This window comes from Hipposideros armiger, unplaced genomic scaffold, assembly GCF_001890085.2.
Source record: "Hipposideros armiger isolate ML-2016 unplaced genomic scaffold, ASM189008v1 scaffold_628, whole genome shotgun sequence".
NCBI lineage: Eukaryota > Metazoa > Chordata > Mammalia > Chiroptera > Hipposideridae > Hipposideros > Hipposideros armiger.
The window spans coordinates 359,660-386,445 of NW_017731978.1; the positions used below are offsets into that span (position 1 = coordinate 359,660).

Genomic DNA, 26,786 nt, shown 5'->3' on the forward strand with positions numbered 1-26,786 from the left:
GATCTGTTGCTGCTGTCAGTGATAGCTCCTGACAATAAGGTGAGTCCTCCGGCCTGACCTTGTCTCCAGGAGCTGAAGCCCCAGCCTGGCTGTTGGGGGAGAGCCCTGGGCCCTGACCCGCTCTCTCTCTTCCTGACCTCTCCTTTCTGAGCAGGGTCCCGCATGTCCCTGGTGCTGCCCTGAGAGGCAGGGAGCTCCCCATCATGGAGGCTGCACAAGTGACAAGGAGGGCACCTGCCTGTTAGGATCCCATGGCAGGGCTTAGGGATGGGTGGGGAGAAGACGAGCACAGAGAGCTGGATGACCCCACTCGGCCTGAGCTGTCCCCCCAGTACCCATCTCTACCCACAGGCCTGTCCCCCTGTCCCCAGGAGGCCAGGCCTCAGGACTCAGAGGAGGGCCTTGTGAGGGGCAGGCAGAGCTGGGCTCAAGCTGGCCAGTGGCAGGTTTGGAAGCTTCCCGGCTAGGGTAGGAGGAAACAGTTGTGCCCTGGGGGGGCTGCTGGCGTGGCCTGCACACATATGGATGCAGGATTGTCTTCTTCAGACATGTGGACACACAGCTGGACATACCACGCACACATAGGCCTGCAAGTACAAAAAGAAGCAGGCCTGAACACACATGAGCGTGCGCCTGACACACAGGTAGGCACTTGTATGTGTGTGCCTGGGCACACAGGAATATGGCCAGGCGGTGCTTGGCTCCCTTGGGGGCTGCTCTGGGCTTCATGAGGAGCGTGAAATTTTCCCCAGAGAGCAGCCACTAGGTGCTCCAGTCAAATCCTGGAAAAGCTTCCAGCACTAAGTCTCCACAGGGAAGCCTCTTGCTCTGCCAACATTCCAGGCTCCTTGTCTGACCTCTGACCTCGGTGGGTCCTGCATCACCCCCTCTCCAGCTAGGCCTTCTCCATGCCATGCAGGGTGTCCACCCTGGCTCTGCCTTGGACCCTAAGAGCTGGGGGTCTTGTCCTTACAGAGGACTCCAACATCCTACTGAAGCTTGGGAGGAACCCTCTCACCCACTGCCTGTGTGTGGCCCTGGGCAGAGCCCTGCCACCATCAGGCTTCAGTCTCTCTTCTGCCCAATGCAGTGAGGGCAGGAGCTCTGATGCTGGAAGCCATGGCACAGGTGGATGCATCCAGTCATGGGTGCCCTCCAGGCCAGCGCAGCCCAAGGCATTTGGTCCTGAGCCCAAGGAGCCTCCTAGTATGGTCATGGCATCTTTGTCCTCACACACCCCTCCACAGCTGGCTCAGTCCCCATGCTGGGGTCCACCCCTGCCTCTCACGGATGCTGACCTGCCCACACCTCACCCTACACTGGGCAAGAAAGGAGAAGTGTGAGCCTCCCTGCAATGTGTCTTGGGCCTGTAGCCATTGTAGAAGCCCTGGCCTTTAGAGGTTGTCCTCACAGGCCCCTCCAGGGGTCCCCAGCAGCAGTGAGAGGCATCTATCCTCCCAAGAGCTCCCATAGCAACCTCCACCCCGTCTCTACAACCGGGCTCACCCACCTGGGTATTTTGTAATTGAACTCTGCCTCTGCCTGCCTCTGACCTAATCTCTCAGACTTGGAGCCTTTGCACAGGCTGTTCCCTTTGCCTGTGGTGCCCTTCCTTCTCTGGCAGCCTGAAAACGCCTCCCTCTCCTTAAAGAACCATTCGAGTTTCCTCTTCTGCACGCCTCCCTCTCCCACTCGCCATGCCCACCGATGCTCTGGCACTGCCTCCATTGGGCCCATTTTACCCTCACTGCTCAGGTCTGGACAAGGCTGTGGGCTCCCCAGGGCATTGCAGGACCTGATGGTCTCAGCACGCTTAAGACCCTCCACAGAGCTTGGCACTGAGCACACAGCATCTAGCAAGTGTTTGTTGAATGAATGAATAAATGAACTAATGAACGAATCCATGATGTGAATGTATGAACATCCTTTCCAAGTCCCAGCATGAGCTGAGACACAAGCTCCGAAGGTCTTCAAGGAGACTGCCTCTCCCTACCTCAGGGGGCCTAGCAGGCAGTGCTGGTCCCTCATTCAGCAAACACCACCAAGGGGACATACAGTGGATGAGGCCCTACTGGGCAGAGAGTGCGCAGTGCTCGGGGGGTCAGCAGGCACACACCGGAGGCGCGGGAGGGGACCTCCTGTAGAATGCAGAGCTTAGAGCATGAGTGGCTTCCCCTACTCCCCTCGCTTGCTTGGGGACCAGCCTTGGGCTGGGGACCCAGGAAGATATGGCCCCTGTCTGCCCTTGGAGCTCCTGGAGCAGATGCAGGAAAAGACGTGAGGTGGAGGAGGGTGGCAGCCCCGCGAGCCACACGGCCTGGCTCACTGCCTACCACTCAGCAGCCCTGTGATCTTAATGTGGTTGGTTAACTTAATGTCCTTGCCTCTCAGTTTTCCTCATCTGTAAAATTGGGATAAGTATATTTACCCCTTAGTGTTGTTATGAGGATCAAATGCTCATAAGATGCTTTCAACAGAAGCTGGCACACACACACAAAAAAAACCCTCAAGAAACAAGAGCTACCGCTATTTTTTTTTTTTTAAATCAGTAGTTCAGAACAGCCCTAGATCAGGCAGCAAAGAGGCAGGCTGGAGGCAAGGAAGGTGGGAGCTGTCAAGGGCTGGGTCATAGCCTCTTCAGATGATGGTTGGATTGGCTCTCCCTGCTCAAGGAACCAAAGAATCTAAAATGCTGTGGGCGGAAGGACACTGAGGCAAGCAATCAGGTTGGGGCAGAGGTATGGGGTATGCTGCCCTGAGAATTCCCTGGGGGGGGAGAGGGGAAGCCTGAAGCAGTGGACAGAAGGTTCCCAGGGGTCTGGGAGTGCTCGTCTTAGCCCTTCTGTTTGAAGCAGTACGTGGAGAGGGGACATGTGCAGGAAGGGGCTGTCTTGCACGGCTGTGGAGGTGTTCGGGTCAGGATGTGGCAGAGCTGGCACTGCTGGAGAAGGGCAGAAGGCTAAGGCGCACCTCTCCCTCTTCTGGCTACCTGGGAAGGCCTCCATGAACCTTCCCAGGATGTGGGGCCCGCAGGCTGATGCCTGCATGCTTTCCTGGAATGTGGAGGCCACTCCTTAATCTTAGCTGTCTTGGCAGAACAGGGAGGAGCGAGGAGCCGTGGGGTGCAGGAGGCAACCTGGGAAGCAAACTCCCCTGGGATGCATGGGATGAAGGGCACCCTGACGGGCTGTGCTCACAGAAAACAAGCGCCTGATGGGGAGGGGAGGCTGGACCTTCTGCTCAGCCCGCTTCTCCTCCTCTCCCCCTAAAGCCACTCCCCATCAGCCTTGTCAGTGTGACATTAACGGGCTGACTTTAATAAGCCGGAGCTCCTCTACTTGTCTGCTGGATTGGGCCTCAGCCATGGAGAATTGCTAATTCCAGCCACAATAAGGAAATATCAATGATGGACATCGATGCTATTACCTCCTGTGATTCCCTGCCTGTTGACTTGGGGCCATTTCTCTATGCTGAGTGATGACAGCAAAGGAGAGCTCCACTTGGAGAAGGGAGTGCCTCCAGTTGGATTCATTCATGAAATGGGGGCCTGTTCCCTCTGGCCAGGGTCCCCTGGACCCAGGGCCCAGGGCTGGGGCTGAGTGCAAGGGGCCCGTGAGCCCGGAGGAGGAGCTGGTGATCCTGCTGAAAGCCCTGGCTTACCGAGTGACTTCAAACATGTCTCTTTGCCTCTATAGACCTCAGTTTCCTCAACTGCCAAATGGGTACAATAATTCCATATCTTGCACAATGTAGAGAAGTGAATAAAGTGCAAAAGCAAGCTTTAGGAGGCTGACCTCAGTGCATGTGCAGGGGCTTTATGGCTGGAGGAACAGGCAGCATGGCTGGGGGCACTAACAAAGGGATGGACGTGTCCCGGCGCCATGAACTCTCAGAAGCAAACACCCTGCTCCTCTTGGCACCCATCAAGCACTCAAAACTTGGACTCAAACAAGCACTAAAGACAGAGAGAGGCAAAGCATGACTCAAATGTGAGCAGGCCAGCTACCGCCTGGTGTCCCCGAGCCCCTGAGCCTGTGGGGACTTCAAGGCTTTCAACCCATACCCAAAACCAGCATGCCATGCCAGTCAGGGGGTAACTCACATACAGGGTGGCCCTTTAGCCACTGAGAGGCTCTCACAGGCAACCCCCAATAATCTGAGAAACGGCACCAGGGAGAAGCACCAGCAGAGACGGCCCAGACAGCTGCGTGAGCCTCAGCATGCCTGCCGGAGTATCACAGATACAGGCACACGTAACACGCACACTCAGAAAATACACATATCGTCACATTCGTAAATGAACGTGCACAGGCTGGACACAGGTCAGCACACAGGCGCACACATGCATGCACATGCACACACTCACACACACGCAGCATCTTGGGTCCAAAGCCAAGCCTGGACCATGGAAATGTCTCCCTGTCAAGAAGACACTAAGGAGCCCCATGTGGCCTCCCAGGCCGTGGCTCAGCCAAGCAGCAGTGAAGAGGAGGCTGGAAGCAGAGCCTAGCATGGCCTGAATGTTTCACAGGAGATTTTGTTTCATAGAAAATCCCTCGTTCGCCTGCATGCATGTCAGGGTGTAATTAGCCATTAGTAGAGGGGCAGAAGGCAGGGGGCTGTGTGTACAGCCCTGGACTGGGCCTGGCTTCTGCCTCTGCCACAGTCCTGGTCCAGCCTGGCGGGGTCTACCCACCTCTTACCTGCCCCCGACAGAGGGAAAATCGGACGCCACTTTGGGGCATGGGGTGTCCTGGCTTTGGGTCACCTCTGCCCTAGGTCCTCGGACTCTGCCCCCAGCTAAGGAAGGGCCAAAGTCCCCCACCCTTTTGTCCACCTGCCTCAAGCTCTCTCTGCAGGGGCTAAAGACCACTGGCTATCTCACTCTTGAATATTCCCCCTTCACCACGGTACCAGTAGTGGACACCCTAAGGTCAGGCATCTGAGCCACAGCAGTGACCATGGCAGCACATGACCTCAGGCCACATTTTGTGTTTTGCAAAACTTCCCTCAGATGGCTCTGGTCCGGTCACAGCTGTGTCTCAGGCAAGGCCCCTGGGGCCCAAGCTCGCGGTCACCTATTCTAAGGTCATGTGGCAAGCCGGAGGCAGAACTGAGAAGAGAAGCCAGGCCTCCTGAGTTGAGGCCAGACTCAGGTGGGTGGAGGCAGGTGGACACAAAAGTGCAGGAAGCTCTGCCTCGAGGCCCCCTAGACACCTGCACAGGCCTCAGAGTCAAGTCCTGATCTGGCCTGGGTCCCCTCTGGGGCCTTGCCCCTCACTCCGTCAGCTCCCCGCTCACCCATTCCCCTGCTTGCCGCAGTGGCTTCCCACAGTCTCCTGCACAGCTGCACCTTGCTCTAAACACTCAGTTTTCCAGAGGCCCTGCACAGCTTGACTGGACGCTCTGGGTTGGCCATGGACAAAGGCCAATCAGAGCCTCAGGTACAGACAGGCTTTCCGGTAGGGTGACCAACCATCCTGGGACTGAGCTGCTAAAACTGGGGCAGGACAGCTGGCCACCATGCTTCAGAAATCCCCATCCCCTTCCCCTGCCCTAGTTGGGGAGCCACGGAGGGCAGGGACTCCTGTCCTGAGAGTCCGTCTCTTCCTTTCTCTCTGCTTACCTCCTCTGTCTTGGCCACCCTCCCTCCCAGAACCTTCCATCAGCAGAAAGAAATCTTCTCTTTTAGCTTCTCCTTCAGGTCCCTCAAGGAATTCAGGTTTCCAGAAACAGCCCCTTGAGTTTCTGTGTCTGTGGAGATGCCCGGGCCACCCGGCAGAGGGTACAGACCACAGGGCAAGAGGCCCTTCTCTTGTTCAGCCACACCTCCCTGTAGACTGTCAGCTCCCGGAGGGCAGGGAGCTAGTTTCTGTTTGGTTCACAGTTGTGCCTCTGGGTCTAGAAAGCTAGGTGTCCAGTAAATATTTCCTAAATGAATGAATGATTAAGTCCATTTTCCACTTCAGGCTTCCCTTTGCTAGGTTTGAACTGCTGAAGAAAAGAAGAGTTTGAAAACTACTGGCCTCAGGAATAAATTCTGATGTCTTCAGCCACGACCCCTCATACCTCCTAGCCCCCCCCTCCAACTCACTGACAGGCCCCACCCCCAGCACCACCAGGGACCCAGGCCTTTGCTCATGCAGGTGTCCTCCTGGAGCACTCAGCCTGTTCCTCGCCTCCCATCTCACTTCGCCTCTACCTGGCTCCCTCCCATGGCTTCCTCCTAGCTGAGCCCTGGCAGCAAGTTTGGGAGGGTGTGCAAGTGAGAATGAGGGAAGAGCTGGAGGTGTGCATGACTGCAGGTCAGCCAGGACCTGGGCCAGCCTGGACCTGAAAGGGTGTCTGGGTGTCTCAGGGTCTGACTGCCATAGCTGGGTACAAGACTTTTGGCTGGCAGGGGAGAGGAGAGGAAGGGAAGGAAGGGAGAAGGGAGGAGGAAAGGAGAGGGGAGAGGAGGGACAAGACAGGAAGGGAAAGGGGTGATGAGGGAGGGACTGCTCTTAACTCAAGTCCCAGGAAGGCTAAGGCAGGGCCCAACACAGTGATGAAGTGATTGGGCACTGGTCACCTTTTTAGACGCATGATATCCCCCAAAGACACAGGTCAGTCCCCCTGTGCAGACTGAAGTAAAAGGGGAGGTATGCCCCTCTGGGAGGGAAACACCAGCTGTAGACAAGCAGTCACATCTCCTTTCTACTCCCCTGCCCCATGCACCAGTGGGGTGGGAAGCAACCTGGCACCATGTGGGGCCTCTTGCTATATCTTCCTTCAGCCTAAGGAGTTCAGCCACCCATTGGGTGACCTCTAGAGTTGACCCTCCTAACCCGGGTCACACAGTGAGCCCCAACCCTGCAGCTGTCCCAAGGTGGCTCATGGGTGGCTGATTTCTTATCTTCTCAAGACCAAAATCAGCCTCCTCTGGTACCAGAACACAGCAGGTGTCTAATAGGTGCCAGCTCCTCTCTGAGCCCAGCCATAGGTTTCCACAGAGAAGCTGCCACTCGCCCTCCCCCTCCAGCTTACTCCCTCCACTGTCCTGTGCCCTGGAGCTCCCACGTGGATCCAGTTCCCCCTCCCTCTCTTTCCCAAGGGTCCAGACAAGGCTGTGAATTGCTGGAAACCTGCCTGCCCTCGCACTCCTCCCTCCAGCGCAGATACACTGGCCCCATTCAGTGTCCTCAGCTGGCTGTCAGCTAATCCCCACAGAGGTGTTAACTGATAATTAAGATGTTAACTGTAAACTTAAAGTGTGATTCCCCGCCAGGAGCATTTTGGTTTTAACAGGTTGCTCAGGAAATGGGAAAACCTTCCAGACCCTGGCAAATGGCAGAGTGAGGTGTGGGGATCATTTTGTACCTGCAGCCCTTCCAGCCATCCTGGAACCCCCACCTTCCACCTTGCAGAATTGTGAAGAGCCTCAGTGTCCAAGAGCTCCCCTCACCCCTAACGTCCCTCTGCCTCCTCCCTCACTGAAGGTACCTGTGTCTGCTTCCCCACCTCTATCCCCCCAGTCAATCACCAAGTCTGTCCATCCTCTCGACTTCCTACATCTCCACCCAGGCAAAGGTCAATGGAATCAAATGCCAAGGCCTTGACAGACTGGGAGAATGTGGGGCCACTGAGCCGACCATGGGCATGGAGCTGCAGAGCAGTGGGGAAAAAGCCACTTACTCAGTAAACAGCATCGAAACAACTGTTGGCTGGCCATTTGGGAAAAAGACACGTGCATCCCTACCTCACGCCACACACATGAAAGCATTCCAGGTGAACTAGAGATTTGAAGATTTTTAAATATCATCAACAACTAGAAAACAAAAGAAGGCAACATTTTCAAAACTTTGCAGTGGGTAAGGCCAGAACCTCTAAAGGAAAGAGTGACAGGCTTGACCACAGGACAATTTAAAACTTTTAAGGGGTTAAAAAAACTCCATAAACCTAAATGACAAAAAAACCAAAACCATAAAAGTGAAAAAAAATATTTACAACATGTGACAGATAAAGGGTTAAATCACTTACCTTCATACAAATGAATTTGTTCTTGCAAGTCAATAGGATTCACCACACACACACACACACACACACACACACACACACACACATGCGCGCGCGCACCTGACCCCCGCACCTCCCATCACTGAAACCAAGGTCGCCTGTGACCTCACCACGGCTAATGCATGATCAGTGCTCAGCAAGCGTACAACTCACTCACCCTCACACTTGAAACACCTTGCCCGTGGCTTCCAGGTCATCACACCTGCCTGATTCTCCTCCACCTTGCTGGTTGCTCCTTCTCAGTCGCCTTTTCGGTTCCTCCTTAGCTCCCCAACTTCTGGCTGAAGGAAACCCCAGGGCTGGGTCTTTGGTCCTTCTCTTTCCTATCTAGTCTCACTCTCTTGATGTTCATCCATCTCATGGTTTTAAATACTATCTTTATACTGATTACCCCAAATTTTTATCTCTAGCCCAGATCTACCCCCTGAAGTCCAGTCTCGAATATCCGACTATCAACTCCACATTTGTACTTGGATGTCTACTGGCACATCACCCCTCATAGTCCACAGCAGGGCCTGCTCACCAGTGACAACTTAGGGAGTCACACAGGCCCCAGGCTTGGTTTAATGATCTACTGTAACCACTTGGAAACTTTTAATATTTTTTTTAAACAAAGGGCCACCTCGTTTCATTTTGCTGTGTGCCCCACACTTTACGTAACCATTCCTGGCCACAGCAGAGGACCCCCACTCCAAATCCACGACTCCCGTTCTCTGCTCTTTCTCTGTTGTTGGCAGCCTCACCCTTCTAGCCGCTTGGGTCAAAACCACTGGGGTCATTGTTATGGACTGAACGTTTGTGCCTCCAAAATTTGTATGTTGAAACCCTCACCATAATGTAATGACATTTGGAGGTGGGCCTTTGGGAGGTGAGTAGGGTTAGAAGAGGTCACGAGGGTGGGGCCCCCATGATGGGATCAGCGCCCTTATAAGAAGAGGGAGAACACCAGAGCGCTCTCTCTCTCTCCTGTCACAAAGAAGAGGTCATGTGAGCACACAGGGAGATAAAGGTCGTCTGTCAGCCAAGCAGGGGGTCCTCGCCAAGAATTGAGTCTGCCAGCACCTTGATCTTGGACTTCCCAGTCTCCCGAAGTGTGGGAAATAACAGTGTGCTGTTTAAGCCAGCCAAGCTATGGCATTTGGTTACGGCAGCCCAAAATGACTAAGACAGTAATCCTTGGCCCCTCTCTCACACACTACCTTGTCCAATCTGTCAGCAGATCTTATTGGCTCTACCATGAGCATGCACCCAGGATCCATCCATTTGGCCCCACCTCCATCAAGGCCCCTAGTCCAAGCCCTCACCACCCCTCCCCTGATCACTGCAACAGTTTACTGACTGATCTCCCTTCTTCCACTCCAGCCCCCTTCACATCAGCCAGCGGGGTCTGGTTAAAACGAAATTCAGATTGTGAATGAAAAAGGGGCCACATGTTAAACCTGACAAGCTCAGGAGACTGAAAAAAACCACAGAGGATGGTGTGAACATAAAACTTCCTAACAAAGGTGGGCCATGGCGGGAAGTCACAACCTTGGCCTGTAGCTTCCTTGATAAAGGTCAACCTTTACCTTAAGCCTGTCTGTCATCTTTTTGCATCTAAGATAACACACCCTTACAATATCAGAGTAATCTCTTTTTCCAAACTCCCCAGGGGGCACAACCCACCACACCAGAGCAGGAATCTATAAAATTCCTCATTGTTATCTTGTTCCCCAAATACTATCTCTATGTGCTGTAAAGTGCTATTAACTATGCTGTACCCACCGATGTAAAAGAAGTGTGTGTCTTTCCATTTTACTTTTTATCCAATCCCAGAGATTTCCCTGCTTTGCTTTCTCCCACCCCTGTAATCTACAACCAATGGATTTCATGTAACCTTCATCCTTTGATTCTAATGTATAAAATAAATTGTAAAACGGCCATTTTCTGGAGCATTTTCTCAATCCGTTGAGATTTTGCTTCCCAGCAATTGTCGTCAGTTTGGTTCAAATAAACTCTTATAAATTTTCTCTTAGGCTGGATATTTTTCGTCAACATTATCATGTCATGTCACTAATCAGAAGCTTCTATGGCTCTGAGCTTCATTCTAAGGAAAAGCCAGGTCCCTAGGACGGCCCACAGGCCCGCATGGCCTGGCTCTGGATCCTCTCTGGCCACACACCCCATTCGCTGCTCACATACCCTGTCCTGGCCACGCTGGCCGTCTCACTGAGCCGTGAGAAGACCAGCCCAGCCTGCCCCTCACTCTCTCTCCTCCCTCCGGGTCTTTACCACAGTGCCACCTCCCAGGAAGGACTTCCCGACTACCACATCCAAGTGACCCACACTTCCCATTCCTCCCCTGCATTGTGTTTTTCTCCTTAGCACTTAACACTCACACACACACACACACACACACACACACACACACGCTGTATTTCATGCATCTGGTTTTCCTTGGCTGTCTCTCCTCTACTAGGGCTTAAGTTCCATGGAGCAGGTATTTTTTGTCGGTTTTGTTCAGTGAGGTTCCTAACCAAAACAGTGTCCAACACATAGTAAGGGCTCAAAAAATGCTTACTGAATGAATGGACAGATGAATAGAAAAATAAGCTGAGGACATGGCATGAACCGGCAATCCACAAAGGAAGCAGCTGAAATGGCCAGCACACAAATACACTCAACCTCGTTAGTGGCCAAAGAAATGGAAAATAGAATCCATTTTACCTGTCAGATTGGCAGGGACTTAAGTGACTGACAATGCCGATGGTTGGCAAGAGGAAGGAGGCCTCTTGTGCATGGTAAGTCGGCACAGCCTCTAGAGATTGGTCTGGGCGTACAAATAAACCTGGAAATATGTGTGCCCTCTGACTCAGGCAGCCCACCACCAGAAACATTCCTGAAGGTCCCGGAACACAAGTGCACACAGGTGTGTGGCCTGGGAGATTCCCCGAGTGAGGTTTATAAATAGCCAAATGCCAGAAGCCATCTAAAGGGCCACCAACAGGATTAATAATCGATACATAATTTAAAGACCATCCAAACAATAGGCATAAAAGGAGAGGGAAGAACTCTGGAATGAGCTATACAATAGATGAAAGTAAGAAGTCAAGGGACAGAGCAGTGTAACTCACACGATCCCTTGTTTTTCCTTTTAAAATATGGTTGTTAAGTGCGTAGAAAAATGCCTGGAAGGATATCTATCAAATCAGTTAGGGCCAACCGAGTGGCACGTTGGTTAAGAGTTGGCTTGGGATGCCAGCTCTGAGCAGTGGGGCCCCGGTTCAGATCCCACATGAGGTCCAGCGATGCTGCGCCTTCTATAGCTAAGATGGTGAACAACAACATGACCTGGAGCTGGGTTTACCGACGACAGCATAGGCTGCAGTGGGGCTGCAGTGGGCTGCCATAAGCTACCGTGAGTGGCTGGCAGGAGGCGTGAGCAGCCAGCAGCCGGCGTGAGCTGCCAAGAGCCACTGTGAGCGGCCGTCCAGGGGCTGGCGACCGATCTGCCTCACCTGGGAAAAGCGCAATGATGATGCCAACATGGGCCAGTGAAGCAACGTCCTCCACAACTAGACTGAAGAACAAAAGGACAGCAACTTGTCTGTTCCCCTTCCCTGATTCCCCAGCGCTGTTCCCCTCCTCCAGTTCCCCAATAAAATCTTTTTTAAAAAATCAGTTAGCAGCGTTTAGCCCTGGGGAAGAAGAGGTTATAAGAAGCGTTGAATTGTGTACTAAAATACTCTGGATTGTCAGGTGACTAGATAGAGAACATATAGAGAATGTATTACCCTAATAGTCAGAAACATAACTCAGCTTACAGAGAAAACACTCCCCATGTCTCCCCACTGTTGAGGATGCAGAAATTGGACATTCCAAGCCCTCCATTACCCGGCCCTGCCTCATCCCTGTTACCCCGACCTCTACCTCAACACCCCTAAGCACTCTGGGTCCAAAACTCATGAAACTATTTTCTATTCGTGGGTCATTTCACAGCTCCAGGCCTTCTCACAGCTCCGTTCACAGGCACAGAGGCCCAGCCAACCCCGCCCTGTGACCTCCTCACCTTGGACTCTGCTGTCAGAGAGCCAGACAAGACCCTGAAATCACTCTCAGCAGCCAGGACTGCTGCCCCAGCCTCCAGTGGGAATGGCCCGCAGGACCTGGGGGTCAGGAAATAGCCACTCACTTTGGTTTGAGCCAGCTCGGCCTCTCCTGGCTCCAGGACCCTTGCCACAGGCACTGGAAGCCTCTGATCCAAGAGGGCCAAGGTGGGCCCAGCAGGGAGGGCCAGCCAAAGGAGGAAGGGGACAGGGACGTTAGCCCCCACTAGGGTTGCCAGATTTAGCAAGTAAAAGTCTACGTCCTGTGCAGTGTTTGGGATGAACTAATGCTAAAAAAAAAAAAAAAAATGATTGATCTGCCTGAAATTCAAATTTAACTGGACATTCTGTATTTTTTCTGGCAAGCTTAGCCCGCAGCCCATCCCAGCCCTTGGGGCACTTGGCCCTAAGCAGAAAGCGTCCACTTGAGGTGTCCAGGAGCTGCAGAAAAACACCAAGTGGCAGGTGGGCTGGGCGCCGGGAGAAAGCCCCGCCCTGGGGCAGTGCCACAGACAGCCACACTCACAAGGTGAGCACAGTGACAGAAAGGGGAGCCCCACAGAGGCAGGCCCTCCACAGCCAGAGTATCAGCAGGGGTGTGCTAAGAAAGTCCGACAGCCTGCACACCATGAACATGGGAGAGCAAATGGGCGCTGGAGGAATTGTGTACCAGGGCCAGCATCCCAGTGCCCCGGGGAAGTGACCTGGTGAGGACCAGTGGCTGCTGGGGTGGCCCGCTTTCTCAGAGGTCTGGGAACTCCTGTCCGGATGACTCTGCTGCACCCACATCCTTGGCCCTGGCAGGGACTCACTCAGTCCTCACTCTCAGAGACATCCCACCCAGCACAGAGGCCTGAGGCAGAGCCCACCTCACTCTCCCCCTACCTGGGTCAGACTGCACCAGGAGGCAAATAGAGTGGCCGCTGGGAGCCCGGGGAGCAACAGCCTGTCCGTCGCGGTCCCAGCATGCACTGCGGGGGGAAGAGCAAGAAGATTAGTGCAGGCAAAGATGAAGCTTCAGCCACCCTGGGTGGGCCCATCTCAGGACACCATCCCCAAGACAGTTTCCGGTGCCCCAGCCCAGGGGAGCTCGGCACTGCCTCCCACCTCAGGGATGGGCCTCGCAAAACCAGCCTTCTGCCATTCCCCAGCCCCCCGAGTGGCCCTCTGTCCTGGCACTCAAGGCCCTGTCCAAGCCCCCACTTCTGGCCATCTCAGTAGGTCAGGCCCACGCTGCAAGTTGTATTCACACCAAGTACACACACGCTCACATACACACACACACACATACGTACACATGCACACATACATACCCACCTACACACACATGCATACACACACACATGCATACACATGTACATACACACAAATGGGCAACTCCACCCCATTCTCTCTGAGGTTCCCACTGCTTCCCACCAAGTCTGTCCCTTCTAAGTTTCACTTACATGTTCTCATCCCCACACCCTTCAACCCAGATGTCTGGCTTCTACCCCACTACCACCCACAATACTCTCAGCAAGATCCCAAAGGACCCCACCTGCCGGTGCCAGTTCCCCAACCTCAGCCTGCCAGGGCTCCCTGACCCACCCTCTCCTTGGGTCACTGCACCCCCATCACCCTTCCTACACATGGTCACAGCTGCCGTTCCTTGTCCTCTCCTCCCCTCCCCGGGCCACCTCACCTACATCGGTGTTTCAGAGTTTCCCTCTATATGTGCCCCCAAGTGGTGCCCATCGTGCCCAGGGGAGTCGGAGCCCCTGACCTGTCCCCGTCTCCTCCTTCACTCAGTTCCAGCCACAAACCTGCGCCACCTTGCTGCTCTACCTGGCATACCCTCCCCCGGTCCTTCTCCTTTAGGTTCAGCTCCAGGCGCCTCCTCAGAAAGCCCTCCCTGACTGCTGTGTGCAGGAGCCCCTCCCTACCAGTGTCAAACACCCTGACTGACTGACTCATCATTTGGTTTTCCCTGTCTCAACAATCCCACAGCTAGCTTTGTTTTCCAGTCAGGTTAATTGAGGTATAATTTACCTACAGTAAAATTTACCTTCTTTAGTGCACAGTTCTGAGTTTTGACAGCTGCATGCAGCCGTGTAACCACTACTGTGATCAAGATATAGAACAATTCTATCACCTAATTCTGTCCCTTTGTAGTCAGTTCCCCCCACCCCCAGTCTCTGACAACCACCGATGTTTTCTGTCTACAGTTTTGCCTTTTCCAGGATGTCACATAAATGGAATCATCTATATGTAGCCTTTTGAGTCTGGCTTTGTTCACTTAGCGTTATTATGCTTTTGAGATTTACTTCTGTTGTTCCTTGTATCAGAATTTCATTTTTTTTTATTGCTCAGTAGTATTCAATTGTTTATCCATTCACCAGCTGAAGGTTTCCGTTTGGGGCGATTATGAATAAAGCCAATGTAAATATTCACATACGGGTTTTGTGTGAACGTAAGTTGTTATTTCTCTTGGGTACCTAGCAGCAGGATTGCGGGTTACACGGGAAGCATATTTTTAACTTTATAAGAAACTGCCGAACTGTTTCCCAAAGTGGCTCCACTGTTTTGCATTCCCACCAGCAACATATGAGTTCCGTTTGCTCTGCATCCTCACCAGCACTTGGTGGTGTCAGCTTTATCAAAGTCAGTGTGATCGTTAGGCAGTGCAATCTCATCGTGGTTTTAATCTGTGTTTCCTGGACTAATGACGATGAGTGAGTTTTCATGTGCCTGATTTATTGTTTTGGGACCATCACCATTTGAAATTATCATCTTAATTTATTTATCTGTTATTTTCCATTTCCCCCATCATATGTGAGAACAGGGACCTTGACATCCACTCCCCAACACTTAGAACAGTCTCTGGTGCTGGATGATGGTGATGACGGTGATGATGACAATGATGACAGTGGTAGTGGTGACAGCTAACATTCATGGGGCCCTTATCGTGTGCCCAGCATTGTTCTGAGGGCTTTACAAGTATCAACTCACTTAATCTTCACAACTACCCTATGAGACACAGATGCTCTCCATATCCCCATTTTAAAGAGGATCTAAAGAAGTCACTAGCCCAATGTCACATAGCTAATAAGGGGCCAAGCCACGTTTTAGTCCTAGGTGTTCTGGAGTAAGACTCTGCAGTGGTAATCAGTACCTTACAGGGCCCACGGCAGCCACATCTGCTGAGGACTGAAAGCGTGGAAGAAAGCCAACACTTACTCTCCTCTCCCAGCGAGGGTGCTCTCCTGAGCTTGAGGCCATCATACCCGGGGTGCCACAGACTGAATGTTTGTGTCCCCCTAACCAACTCATATGTTGAAACATAATCTCCAATGTAATGATATTTGGAGGTGGGGCTTTGGGGAGGTGACTAGGGCATGAGGGTGGAGCCTCATGAATGGGAATCGTACCCTTATAAAAAAGACCCCAGAGAGATTGTTCACCCCTTGCACCACGTGAGGACACCATCAAAAGTGGGCCATCTGCAAACCAGGAAGCGGGTCCTCACTAGACACCTAATCTGCCGGCACCTTGATCTTGGAGCTCCAGCCTCCAGAACGGTGAGAAGTAAACTGCTGTTGTTGATAAACCACCCAGTCAGCAGTATTTTGTTACAGCAGCCTGAATGGACTGAGACGCAGTGACTTCTGGGTGTCTCGTCTTGGATTTCCTCCCACCAAAGCTGAATTCAACCTCACTCTCAGTCCTGCTTCTCCTCCTGAGAAATTCCATGTGTAGGATGTGTTAGAATTGAAATCGATCAATGAGATAAGAGGGGAAAGGTTGAGGCAAAGCTAGAGCCAGTGGGTGGGGGGCCTGGGCCTGCCAGGGCCTCATTTGTCTATAGGGACTCTTGCTTAGAGCTTTACCCACCTGGCCCTCCCAGGCACTCTGGGCCTCTCTGGCGTCGGCCACCCCAGGCAGAGAGAATGAATAAGAAGTCATGGGCTTGGCTCTTCTGAAACCCTTGCTCTGAAAGTGGCCTCATGATACTCCATACAGAGAATTGTATTGTTCCCTGAATGTCTGGGCACATTTCCTCTGCACCCTCCCCACCAGCACAATGTCCCCCACAGTCCCTCTACACTGTGCAATCAGTTGAGGCCATATGAGACGTTCTGGGCTGTGAACACAGGTGATGTGTGTCATTGCTGGGCCGTAGCATGTAAGAGCCAGTGTGTGACTACCATTTTCTCCGCTTTGCCACAGTGCCTGAGGGAGGCCACGTGTTCCAGATGGGGCAGCTACAGGGTGGTGGAGCGTCTGTCAATCCCCTGAATGACTCAAGGACCACTTCCCACACTGGACATGTAGTGTGAGTTCATAGCTAAAGGAAGAAAGAAGAAGGGAACCTTTGTTGCATCACATCACTGAGAGTTCAGTGAGAATTCATCAGTCGGCACAACCTTGCTACCCTACTGTGCCCCCACTTGCCATCTGGGGCACAGATGTGACCTCGCTACCCTATCTGGTCTGAGAACGTGTTGGGATGACTTTCTAAGTGAGAGAACTAAGCTCCATCTGGGAGCCTCTAAATAAGAAGAATTTCAAGGGGTGGTGGTAGCACAATCTCAATCCCCAAGTTTAAGGGTTTGCTATTCACAAGGAAAAAGGGGAGGTTCCAGGTCCTTCAGCAAGACAATCCCCACCTGGACAAGGGAGGTGTTAGCTGAGGCAGGTGAGATCACCTCCATGACAGTTGGGACCCTGGCCTACATTCAAGGGCTTGAACTTTAAAACAAAGGCAGGAGTGTCTTCAGAGCTTTATCCCTGGCTCAGGTTTGGGACCAGCTCTCAGAAAGGCCCTGGAGCCCCAACTCAACTGACCCGGATGGATACCTGGGAGGGTGGCGGGGAGGAAACCTTTGACAGGTCGCCTTGGAGCCCCAAATGACCACCAGCTGCAAGCTTAATTATAGACTTATGTTATGAACTTATTGGCACTTTACATTGGCAATTATCACCTTAAATGTTGTGTGCTCCTGTGGGACAACACAGAGAACAGGGAGAGAGGCAGCCTCTCAAGATAAGAACAGAAACCCAAGGGAAAGTCCTCTGTGTCTGTAAATGCCCCTGCACTTCTCCCTTTCTCCAAGAAGTGACATTTATTTACGGTGGAATACACTCCTTCCTGCACCCACCCCGAAACAAGCCCCCTCAGTGAGTACAATACAGCTTCTTTGAGGCCATTCTCCTGAGAGGGCAAACTCGAGAAGCTCCCTGCCTATGAGCACGGACTGTGGTGTCAGTCCTCGCGTTTTGGACCCTGGCCAGGCTAGCTGGAGCCTATGGCACTGCACAGCACCCTGCAGGGTGCTGGGTGAGCTAGGGGAGGGGACTCAGGTTGGAGACAGGGGTGGGAGTTGTTGAAATTAAAGAAGCTCCTGGGACAAGGGCAGGCTTCTAAGCATGCATGTGTGTGCATGAATATGCCCACGTGTACACCTGTCCCTGCTGAAGTGGGCACCCACGTGTACCTGAATGCATTTCCTTCCCTCGTTCTGTCCCCAACTCAGGATGATGGTGGCATCAGCCACACTGTCCCCCAGCCAAACACCCAGGGTTCTCTTTCCCTCTTGCACCCTCCTATCCCATCACCATGGACAGCAAATCCCTGAATATTTCTCAAACTCGCCTTCTCCCCAATTCTCACCACCCCCCACCCCAGTACAAAGTCTCAGCTGCCTCCTGTCCTCTAGTTTGTAGTCCTCCCTCCACCTACCTTCCGCACAGTGGCAATCAGACGACCTTTTCCGTCACAAATCTGACCTCATCCCCACTCGGCTTAAGATCCTTTCAGGAAGCCTGGCCAAGCAAGACATGAAACTCAGAAGCCCCAAGGAGAAGTCTGACAGATTTGACTGAATAAAGATCTAAAGCTTCTATATGACCAAAGATACCATAAACAAAGTTAAAAAGACAAACGGCAGACTAGGAAAAATATTTCCAACGCACATGACACACAGAATTTCTAAATTCCTAACATACTAAAAGCTCCTTTGTATCACTAAGGAAAGGGCACAAAGAAAAGAAAAATGGGCAAAGGATATGAGCAGTCCATTTACAGAGGAGGAAATACAAATGGCTGATGCTCAGCCTTGCTGGGGAGAAGAAAGGTGAGGGCCAAAACCACAGCAAAATGTCTGCCTGGGTTGGCAGGGATTTAAAACTGTGATAATATTCAGTGCAGAGGGTGGTGTGGGGAAATACCACTGCAGATACCAAGGTAGAAGCCTAAAATGGCCCACCCTTTTGGAAGAGCAACATGGCAGTGCCTACCAAAGTTTAATAAGCACACCCTGCACCCTGGCAATCCCACATCTAGAAATCTATCCCACAGAAAGGCTTACACGTGTCAGCAAGATATATATATATACAGGGATGTTCACTGAAGCATTATTTGCAAGAGTGAAAAATGGAGGACAACCTAAATATCCATCAACCCAGGACTAGTTACTATGTCCAAACAATGGCATATTAGGCAATGATTAAAAACACACAGATCTGTGAGCCGTGACACTGACAGATGTCCCAATATACTGCTGAGTGAAAAATGGAAGTTGTGGGGTAATGTGCATAATGTGATTCCATCCCCCCCTTTTTTTTAAGGTTTTATTGGGGAATTGGGGGAGGGGAACAGTGTTGGGGAATTGGGGAAGGGGACCAGCCAAGTTGTTATTCTTCAATCTTCATTGTGGAGGGCGCTAGTCGCCATGTGGCTGCCCATCGGCAGCTCGTGGCCTCTAAGCTCAAGGTGCTGTGTTCAATCTTAGTTGTGGGTGGGCGTAGTCACCATCCCATGCGGGAGTCGAACCAGCAGCCCTGTTGTTAAAAGCGCCTGCCCTATCCACTGAGCCATCCAGGTGGCAGCTCAGCTCAAGGTGCCAAGTTCAGTCTTAGTTGTGGGTGGGCATAGCCCACCATTGAACAGGCAATCTTGTTACACCAGCTGAGCCATTCTGCCACCTGTTGGCAGCTCAACGACAGCTCAGCTCGGGTGCAGCATCACTGGCCCATCTGGGAATCAAACTGGCGGCCCTGTTGCTCAGAGCTCGTGCATTTTTTTTTAAAGATTTTTATTGGGGAATTGGCGGGGATGGGAACAGTGCTGGGGAATTGGGGGAAGGGGAACAGACAAGTTGCTGTCGTTTTGTTCTTCAGTCTAGTTGTGGAGGACGTTGCTTCACTGGCCCAAGTTGGCACCATCATTGCGCTCTTCCAGGGCGAGGCAGATCAGTCGCCGGCTTCTGGACGGCCACTCACTGCGGCTGCTGGCCGCTCACGCTGGCTGCTCACGCTGGCTGCTGGCTACATACGGTAGCCCATGGCAACCCACTGCCACAGGGGCTGCAGCCTACGCCGTCGCCGGCGACTCACGGCAGCCCAGCTCCAGGTTGAGCTGTTGTTCAGCATCTTAGCTGTAGAGGGCAGTGTCACTGGCCCTCATATGTGGGATCCGAAACGGGGCCCTCTGGCGTCCCAAGCCAGTTCTTAACCATCACGCCACTCGGCCGGCCCAGAGCTTGTGCTTTTAAGCCAACCCTTAACCAACTAAGCCACTCGACCAGCCCTCCATTTCTTTTTTAAAATAAAATACAATAAATATGAAGTGTGATCAAACAATATGGTGAATATTTATTACAGTAAAAGACACATTGCCATTAATCCCCCTCAAAATACTCTGCTTTGCTTCGAACACACTTATCCCATCATTCTTGCCACTTTCTGAAGCATTTCTGGAAGTCCTCTTTCGTGAGTGTCTTTGATTGTACTGTACTGGCTGCCACGATGTCCTGAATCATTTTGACTTCGGGGAAGACCCAGAAGTCACACGGTGCCAGATCCAGTGAATAACAACACAACATAATGTTTTTATTTGACAGAAACTGCCGTATACCAGAAGCGATGTGTGACACGGAGTGTTGTCATGATGGAGGATGATTTACGGCACACTTTAAAACACACCTTCTCTCAATCGTAGCTCACACCTGCATGCACCAAACAAGTTAAAACTTGTCACACACTGTTACTAAGGTTCGACGCACGGCTTCCTGTATTGAAGATCCCTGCTTTTCCATTGGATTGCACTCGGCGAAGCATTCACCGTATTTTGTGATCACAACGGAAAGGCTCCATGTCACCCACCGCTTCTGGTATGGCAATTTCTGTCAAATGAAAACATTGGGGTGTGTCCTTATCCACCTTATTCACTGGATCTGACACTGCGAGGCTTCTGGCTCTTCCTCAAAGTCAAAATTATTCAGGACATCGAGGCAGCCACGGCAGCGCAACTAAAAACACTCACGAAATAGGACTTCCAGAACTGCTTCAGGAAGTGGCAAGAATGATGGGATAAGTGTGTTTGAAGCGAGGGGGAGTATTTTGAGGGGGATTAATAGCAATGTGTCTTTTACTGTAATAATTTTTTTTTTTTTTAGCTGAGCCATCCTGCCACCTGTTGGCAGCTCAGCTGCAGCTCAGCTCAGGCCAGGACTCGAATCGCTGTTGCTCAGTGCTCGCACTCTTGAGAGAGCTCTTAACCAACTGAGCCACTCGGCCGGCCCTGTAATAAATTTTTTAATTTAAACCTCGCTGTATTGTTTGATCCCACCTCGTATGGTTATAAGGCAAAGAAAAGTTCTGAAAAGTACATCAGACCAATAACAGTGAGACCTCGGCAGAATGAGATTTAAGGGCAAAGAGAGAACTTTCCTACCTAACAGGGCACACTTCTATGTATATTGTTTCAATGTTTTCTCATGAGCAAATATGGCTTTTATGGTAAAAAAATAAAAATAAAATACCCCACTGCATGGCCCCTCACAGACCCCTCAGTATGGCACCCAAGGTGACTCCAGACGAGCCCTGTGCCACCAGCATGTAGTCGCCCTCATCCCATTCTTGCCCTAAGTCCGGCCGTGCCCAGCTCCCTTGCCTGTCCCCCAGGCTGTCTCTGGGCCTCTGTCCATGAGATTCCCTCTTCCCAGAACGTCCCTTCCTGCCTTCTGTGCCTCACATTTCAGGTTGTTACGCATGTGCCTCCACCTTCTGGAAACTGTCCGTGAACACCTTCCCACACACTGCCTCTCCGCCCCCTCCTGTAACAGTGGTGACAGCACACACTCCCGGCAGCACACTGTGTGTCCAAGTTGGGGCTGTGCTATGTGCTTTACATTGCACTGACTCGTCAGTCCTCATAGCAACCCTAGGAAGGTTTGTCATCACCTCATTTAATAGATGAGGAAACTTGAGGCACAGAGAGGTTACAAGACTTGCTCCGAGCCTGCAGAGCATAATGTCCATGCAGCCCTCCACCAGTGCTCAGTACACGGGGCTGGATTCCCCAGTACCTGCACCTGCTGGGCTCCAAGACGGGCCTGTGAGTCCCAAGGGTGGGGTCTGCCTTGTCTCTGCCTTCAGAATCTGGGCAGATGGGAAGCATGCACAGGGCGCTCTGCTGGGGCCAGAGCCAGCCCTCACCTCTACCCAGCCAAGGTTCAAGTAAGCGGCTGGTCTCCTCAGGAGCCTGGCGTGAGAGTGAGGGTGGGGCTAGCTGACCCAGGACTGCTGAGGAAAGGGATGGGTTTGTGGAGATGCAGCCTCTCCCAAGGCAAGGACCCCAGCAACCTCCTGCACACCTACTGTGTGCTAGGCTCTGGGGGTAAGTGGCCGGGAAGTCAAAGACCAGGAGAGGCCCCTGCCCTCCACCCAGCTGCAAAGTCAGACAGGGAGCTCAGGCACCTCAGAGCAGGGCAGGCGAAGAGCTGTATGATGGTTCTCAGGGGACGGCCAGGCTTCTGAGCAGGGTGAGGGCAGACAGGGGGCTCCATGAAGGAAATGGCTTTTGGGCTAGCCTAGAAAGATGAGGGAGCTGGGCAGATGGGACTGGAGAGGGGAGCTCCAGGGACTGGAACAGCTTGAGCAAGTGCTTGGGGGTGGGCAAGTGTGGGGAGTGCTGGGGAGGAGTCACCAGTTTGGGCTGCAGCACAAGGCAAGTAGGGAAGCAGCAGTGGGGGAGGGGTGCTGGGGGCCCTAGAAGGGGAAACTGCCCACAGGTAAAGAGGGGATAATCCAAGGTGGTGGCTGGGGCTGAGCATCTGCGCTTGCCCAGCACTCCCCCTTGCAGTTAGCTGTGTGACTATGGCCTAGTTCCCGACCTCGGTTCCCTCACTTGTAGAAAATAATGCGCCTTCCCAGACTGTTGAGAGGATTGAATGAGACAGTGTTTGCAGCCCCTGGAACCCAGGGAGGGTAGATGGACATATCTGGGGGCACGGTCCAAGGAGGCGGGGGTGGCTTCCTGAGGGTATGTGCCAGTGCAGTGTGAACTTCTGTGTGCACATGCCCCCCAACCCAGCCTCCCTTGGAGGGAAAGTATTCAAATACGATTCTTGCGTTTAAAGTGTAAATTCAATAGAATGTGATTTCAGACTCTTTACCTTAAAGAGATATGAGAGGTAGAGCCCCATGAACTTAAGTAGGTTCCTGCCCCTCTCAGGGCCTCAATTTCCCCACATGGGTGGTGGGTGGCTGGCTCAGTGGTTTCTCTAAGCCTGGTTATTCAGAAAGGGCTGGGCCATGGAAGGAAATGGGGTGGGGGAGTGGAAATCCAGAGGCGTGGGATCCAGAGAGGGAAGGAGTAGGGATGAAGGAAGCAGAAGACCCTCCTTCCTGGGGCTAGTCCCCTACCCAGCCAGGAGCCCCTGATTCCCCCACTCCAAGCTGGGGTTGGAAGCCATGGATGCCAGTCTGACTGGCTCCAAGCTCAGGTCCCCTGCTCAGTGCCCAGGCTATATTTACCCAGGTGAGGGTGGAGCAGCCAGAAGAGGCGCCCCACCGCCCAGGGCAAGCTCTCTGGTGGGCACAGCAGTGTGCCAACCTGGAGGCAGCCAGACCTGGGAACACACCTCACCAGGATGCTACAGCCATGAGTAGCATCAGGCAAGTCCTCACATCTCCGTTTCCTCTCCTGTGAAATGGAGAAAAATGCCTTTCTTGTGAAGTAACATATCAGCCTAGTGCCTGGCACACTATCAACCCTCCCCACAAGTGAGACCTTTGGTTCCTCAGGAGCTGAGGGTGGCCCGGGGGAGCCACAGCAAGTTCTTAGGGGAGAATCACTCACCCTAGGCCCCCACCCCTCCATGGGTGCCATCTACCTCATCTCTCACCACACCAAGACCCTGAGAGCTGTCTCAGCCTCCCCACTGGCCCCTGCCTCCAGCACCTCCCCCACCCACCTGCTGCCAAAGGAAAGCCCTAAGTGCAGATCCACAGCCCCCCAGCCCTCTGGACATCCCTCCACTCTGATCATTCTGCTATCACTGCCTGTTCGCTTCTCACCTCCCCCACCAGTCCTGTGGGCAGGGACAATGTCTGATTCATCTTGTCCATTCCAGAGTGTGGAGCTTGGCACAGGAGTCCTGCCCACAGGCAGCAGAGCTAGCAATGGCCCTCTCCCACCCCAGCACCTGTTTCTCTGTTGATATATCCATGACAACGCTAAGCTCAGTGTGGGGCTGGGGTCACAGCTCAGTATGAGATGGGGATCAAGATTCAGTCTATCTAGGATCAGGGCTCAGCGTGGGGCTGGAGTCAGGGCTCAGTATGGGACAGGATCAAGGTTCAGTCTATCTAGGATCAGGGCTCAGCGTGGGTCTGGGGTCAGGGCTCAGTGAAGAAAGTTTTCTGCCACCCCTTCACCATGAAAGGCTCAGGGCTCTCCCCAGCCTTACCCATTGCTTTGACAACAAAATATCCTGCCCCTGGGGTGCCAGGGCCTGTCTTTGGGATCCCCACCCTCGACACTGGCAAGACCCATCCTGTGCTCCACTCCAGACAGCTATGCTTTGCCCCAGCCACTGCCTGACCCCTGTGCAGAGGTGATTCATGGTGGAAAGTACATCCATGCAGCCCTACCTGGCCTTCAGAAACACAGCAAGGATGGTCAGCCTTTTGGCATGGTGGCATTCCCCAGCCACGGAGAAGTGGTTTGTGGTTACCTCAGGTTTCTGATATCCACCACCCCCCCAACCCCCCAAGGTCCCCATTCCATTAGCCCAGCTAATCCAGTGTCAGCGGAGGTAAACCCAGGTCTGGCTGAACATGCAGGTGAAGGTGTCGGCTGGCACATGGCAATGAGCTATGCCACACAATACCTCTTCCTGTCACAGTGCCTGAAAGCCCTCCTTAGTGCTCCTTGCTTTAAGCCACTCTTGCTGACCCTCCTCTGAAACCTCCATCCTGGGTAAGGCCCAGGCCTGGCACGTACAGGGCTCAGAAATAGGAGCTGAATCAGAGATTGGCCTGAGTGGGCATCAGAGCTGGGCTCACTTCTGAGAATGGCAGTGCCAGAGCAGGACACTGCAGCACCCCTCAGCCCCACACACTCAGCGAAGCCCCCTGCTGTCTCTGCCTACTACTCTCAAAGCAGAAGGTCAAGTTGGTTTGCTGGCAAGACACATGGTTCTCATTTTAATTAATTAAAGAAAAATCTAATCACTGCATTAAACTTCTCATTACTCCACTTGAATACCCGTTAAGTAAATTTAATTATCAGAGGATTGGGTTTCCCAGCCTCTTTCATTAGCTTCTGATAAGATGGGAGGGGGGAGGAAGAGGGCGGGCAGCCGAATAATGCCATTCCCAATCCATGGAGGGCAGGGTGGGCACTGTACTAGGGCCACCATGGTCAAGCTCTGGGGTCCAGGCCAAGCCTGTCCTCAGGAGAGACCCCCCACCCCAGCTGCCCCTAGGACAGGGAAGCTCTAGCATTTGGCCACAGTTGGTGTTGAATGCTTCGTTTAGGACCACTCTTGGTTATTTATACCCCACCCCCTTCTAAAAGAGTTTGAGCTTGCTGAGAACAGCGCAAGCTGAAAAATAAGAGAAGACACAGAAACAAGGAAAAAAATGAGAGAGAGGAGAATAAAGCCAGAGGCAAGGCTACCGAGCAACTGCTTGCCACAGCATCCTGAGCGCTTATCAGAAATGGGCCACAAACCAGCAATGAGCTTCCTAGCAGCCAAGGCCACGAAAACAGCTCACTTTGGCACTGATGCAATCAGTAGCCAATAGAATATTCATGAGGAAATGCACACTGGGCCTTGGTCCTTCCATCTGTAAAAAGGATGGAGCTGGAAAATGGACTAAAGAGACAACATCGGCTGGAACAGCCAGCAAAGGCTTTCTGGAGAAGGAGACTTAAACTGGACCTTAAAAACAGCATGGGGCAGTCTGTCTATAATGACCCCTTGTGTCCACCTCCCCCAGTGGGGACACCTCCTTCCTGCAGCAGAACCCCACACTTTCTTTAGCAAACACCTTCCCCTCATTACTGGTCACACTGTTGGGGGCCGATAGACCCTGAAGCCCAGCCCATCTGTGTTTGTAAGTCCCGTGGACCCAGTTAAAGGATCAAGGTGATCCAAATCTTGCCAATAGGGTACAAGAGACCAACTCCAGGACTTTCTATTTGTTCTGTAAGGAAGCAAATTTTGTCCTTCTCCAATCCAGGTTAAAACCTGGAAGAATGTTACCTCAGAAATTGCGGCAGACATCTTGTGATCATACCCTGTGAAATGCCACTAGTAGAGCATCACCGAAGAAGTGCAATGGAAGGTTACGGACAGAAACCAGATCCAGGTCACACTGTTTGAACCATAAGATCAAGCCCAGCCTGAAGCCCATCCTACCTCTAGACACTTCAGTTACATGAGCTGATCATTTCATTTTTTGAAATAGATTTTTTGCTACTTGCAACCAAAGGGATTGTGACAGATACAGTGTTCAGAAAGGTATCTTTCCTGTTCCAAAGACCAAAGCAGCTCAGGTATCCCCAGAAGCCAGGGAATGGGTGGGGTGAGGTGTCACCTACCGTGACTGCTACTGTGCCCTGTTGAGTCCTGAAGCTTGAGGAGTCCACCTGGGCCAGGCCGGGATGAAGAGGAAACTTGGTAGCTGGTCCAGGGGTTGGACCAGGCCAGGGTTCTGAAATGCGAACGGGAGGCTGTGTGGCCCCACAGATCAGGGCAGCCAGGACCTGGCAATGGAATCCCTAGAAAACACGAGAAGTAAGAGTGAGCAGTACGATTCAGCTGAAGACAGAGGAGTAGGGCAGACAGCAGCCACACCCTGACAGAGGAGAGACCAGTCAAGCTGGCCGTCACTTCCTCACTGTCTGCTCCTTGTCTCCCCCATTTACTGCCCTTCCCCCAGGTCCTCCCCTCCTCCTGCAGAACCTCCAAGCTGTACAAAAGCACCTGCAGGAGGCTTGCCTTTAAAGAACAGGGAGGGCTGGGAGCAGGTGCAGCTGAAACTCAGGTGCTGCAGCAAGAGTGTGAGTTTGGAGGTGGGGAAGGAGAAGGGAGCTTCACCCTCCAGTGCGTGGACTCACTTCTCACAGCTCTTCTCCCAGGGAGAGTCCCGAGCTGGCCTAGGCCTGAGGCAGCAGGAGTGGGACAGGCTGACAGAGGCAGCCATCAGCTTTGATCTCCAGTCTAGATTCCTAAACGAATCCTAGAGAGGGTAACGTTTGACCCAAGAGAATGGATGGTGGTGTTTTAGGCATGGCGGAGAGCAGTGTAGACCCTCCGGGTGCCCTCCGTCGACGAGGCAGGAGACCCCCTGCTCTGCCTTCATGCCAGCCTC

At 52.6% G+C, this 26,786-nt stretch overlaps 1 protein-coding gene across 5 annotated transcripts in view; it reads right to left on the minus strand.

The window, feature by feature from the left end:
- LINGO1 (leucine rich repeat and Ig domain containing 1) overlaps positions 1 to 26,786 on the minus strand; it is a 199,354-nt gene that overhangs the window by 53,208 nt on the left and 119,360 nt on the right. For 3 of the 5 annotated variants that reach the window (XM_019625454.1, XM_019625457.1, XM_019625455.1), the window contains exons 4-5: positions 26,014 to 26,193; positions 13,026 to 13,111 (exon numbers count right to left, since the gene is read on the minus strand). In XM_019625454.1, the coding sequence (XP_019480999.1) occupies positions 13,026 to 13,111; positions 26,014 to 26,193 (266 nt within the window). The remainder of the gene's footprint in view (positions 1 to 13,025; positions 13,112 to 26,013; positions 26,194 to 26,786) is intronic. The other 2 variants (XM_019625461.1, XM_019625462.1) reach the window with 1 other exon arrangement.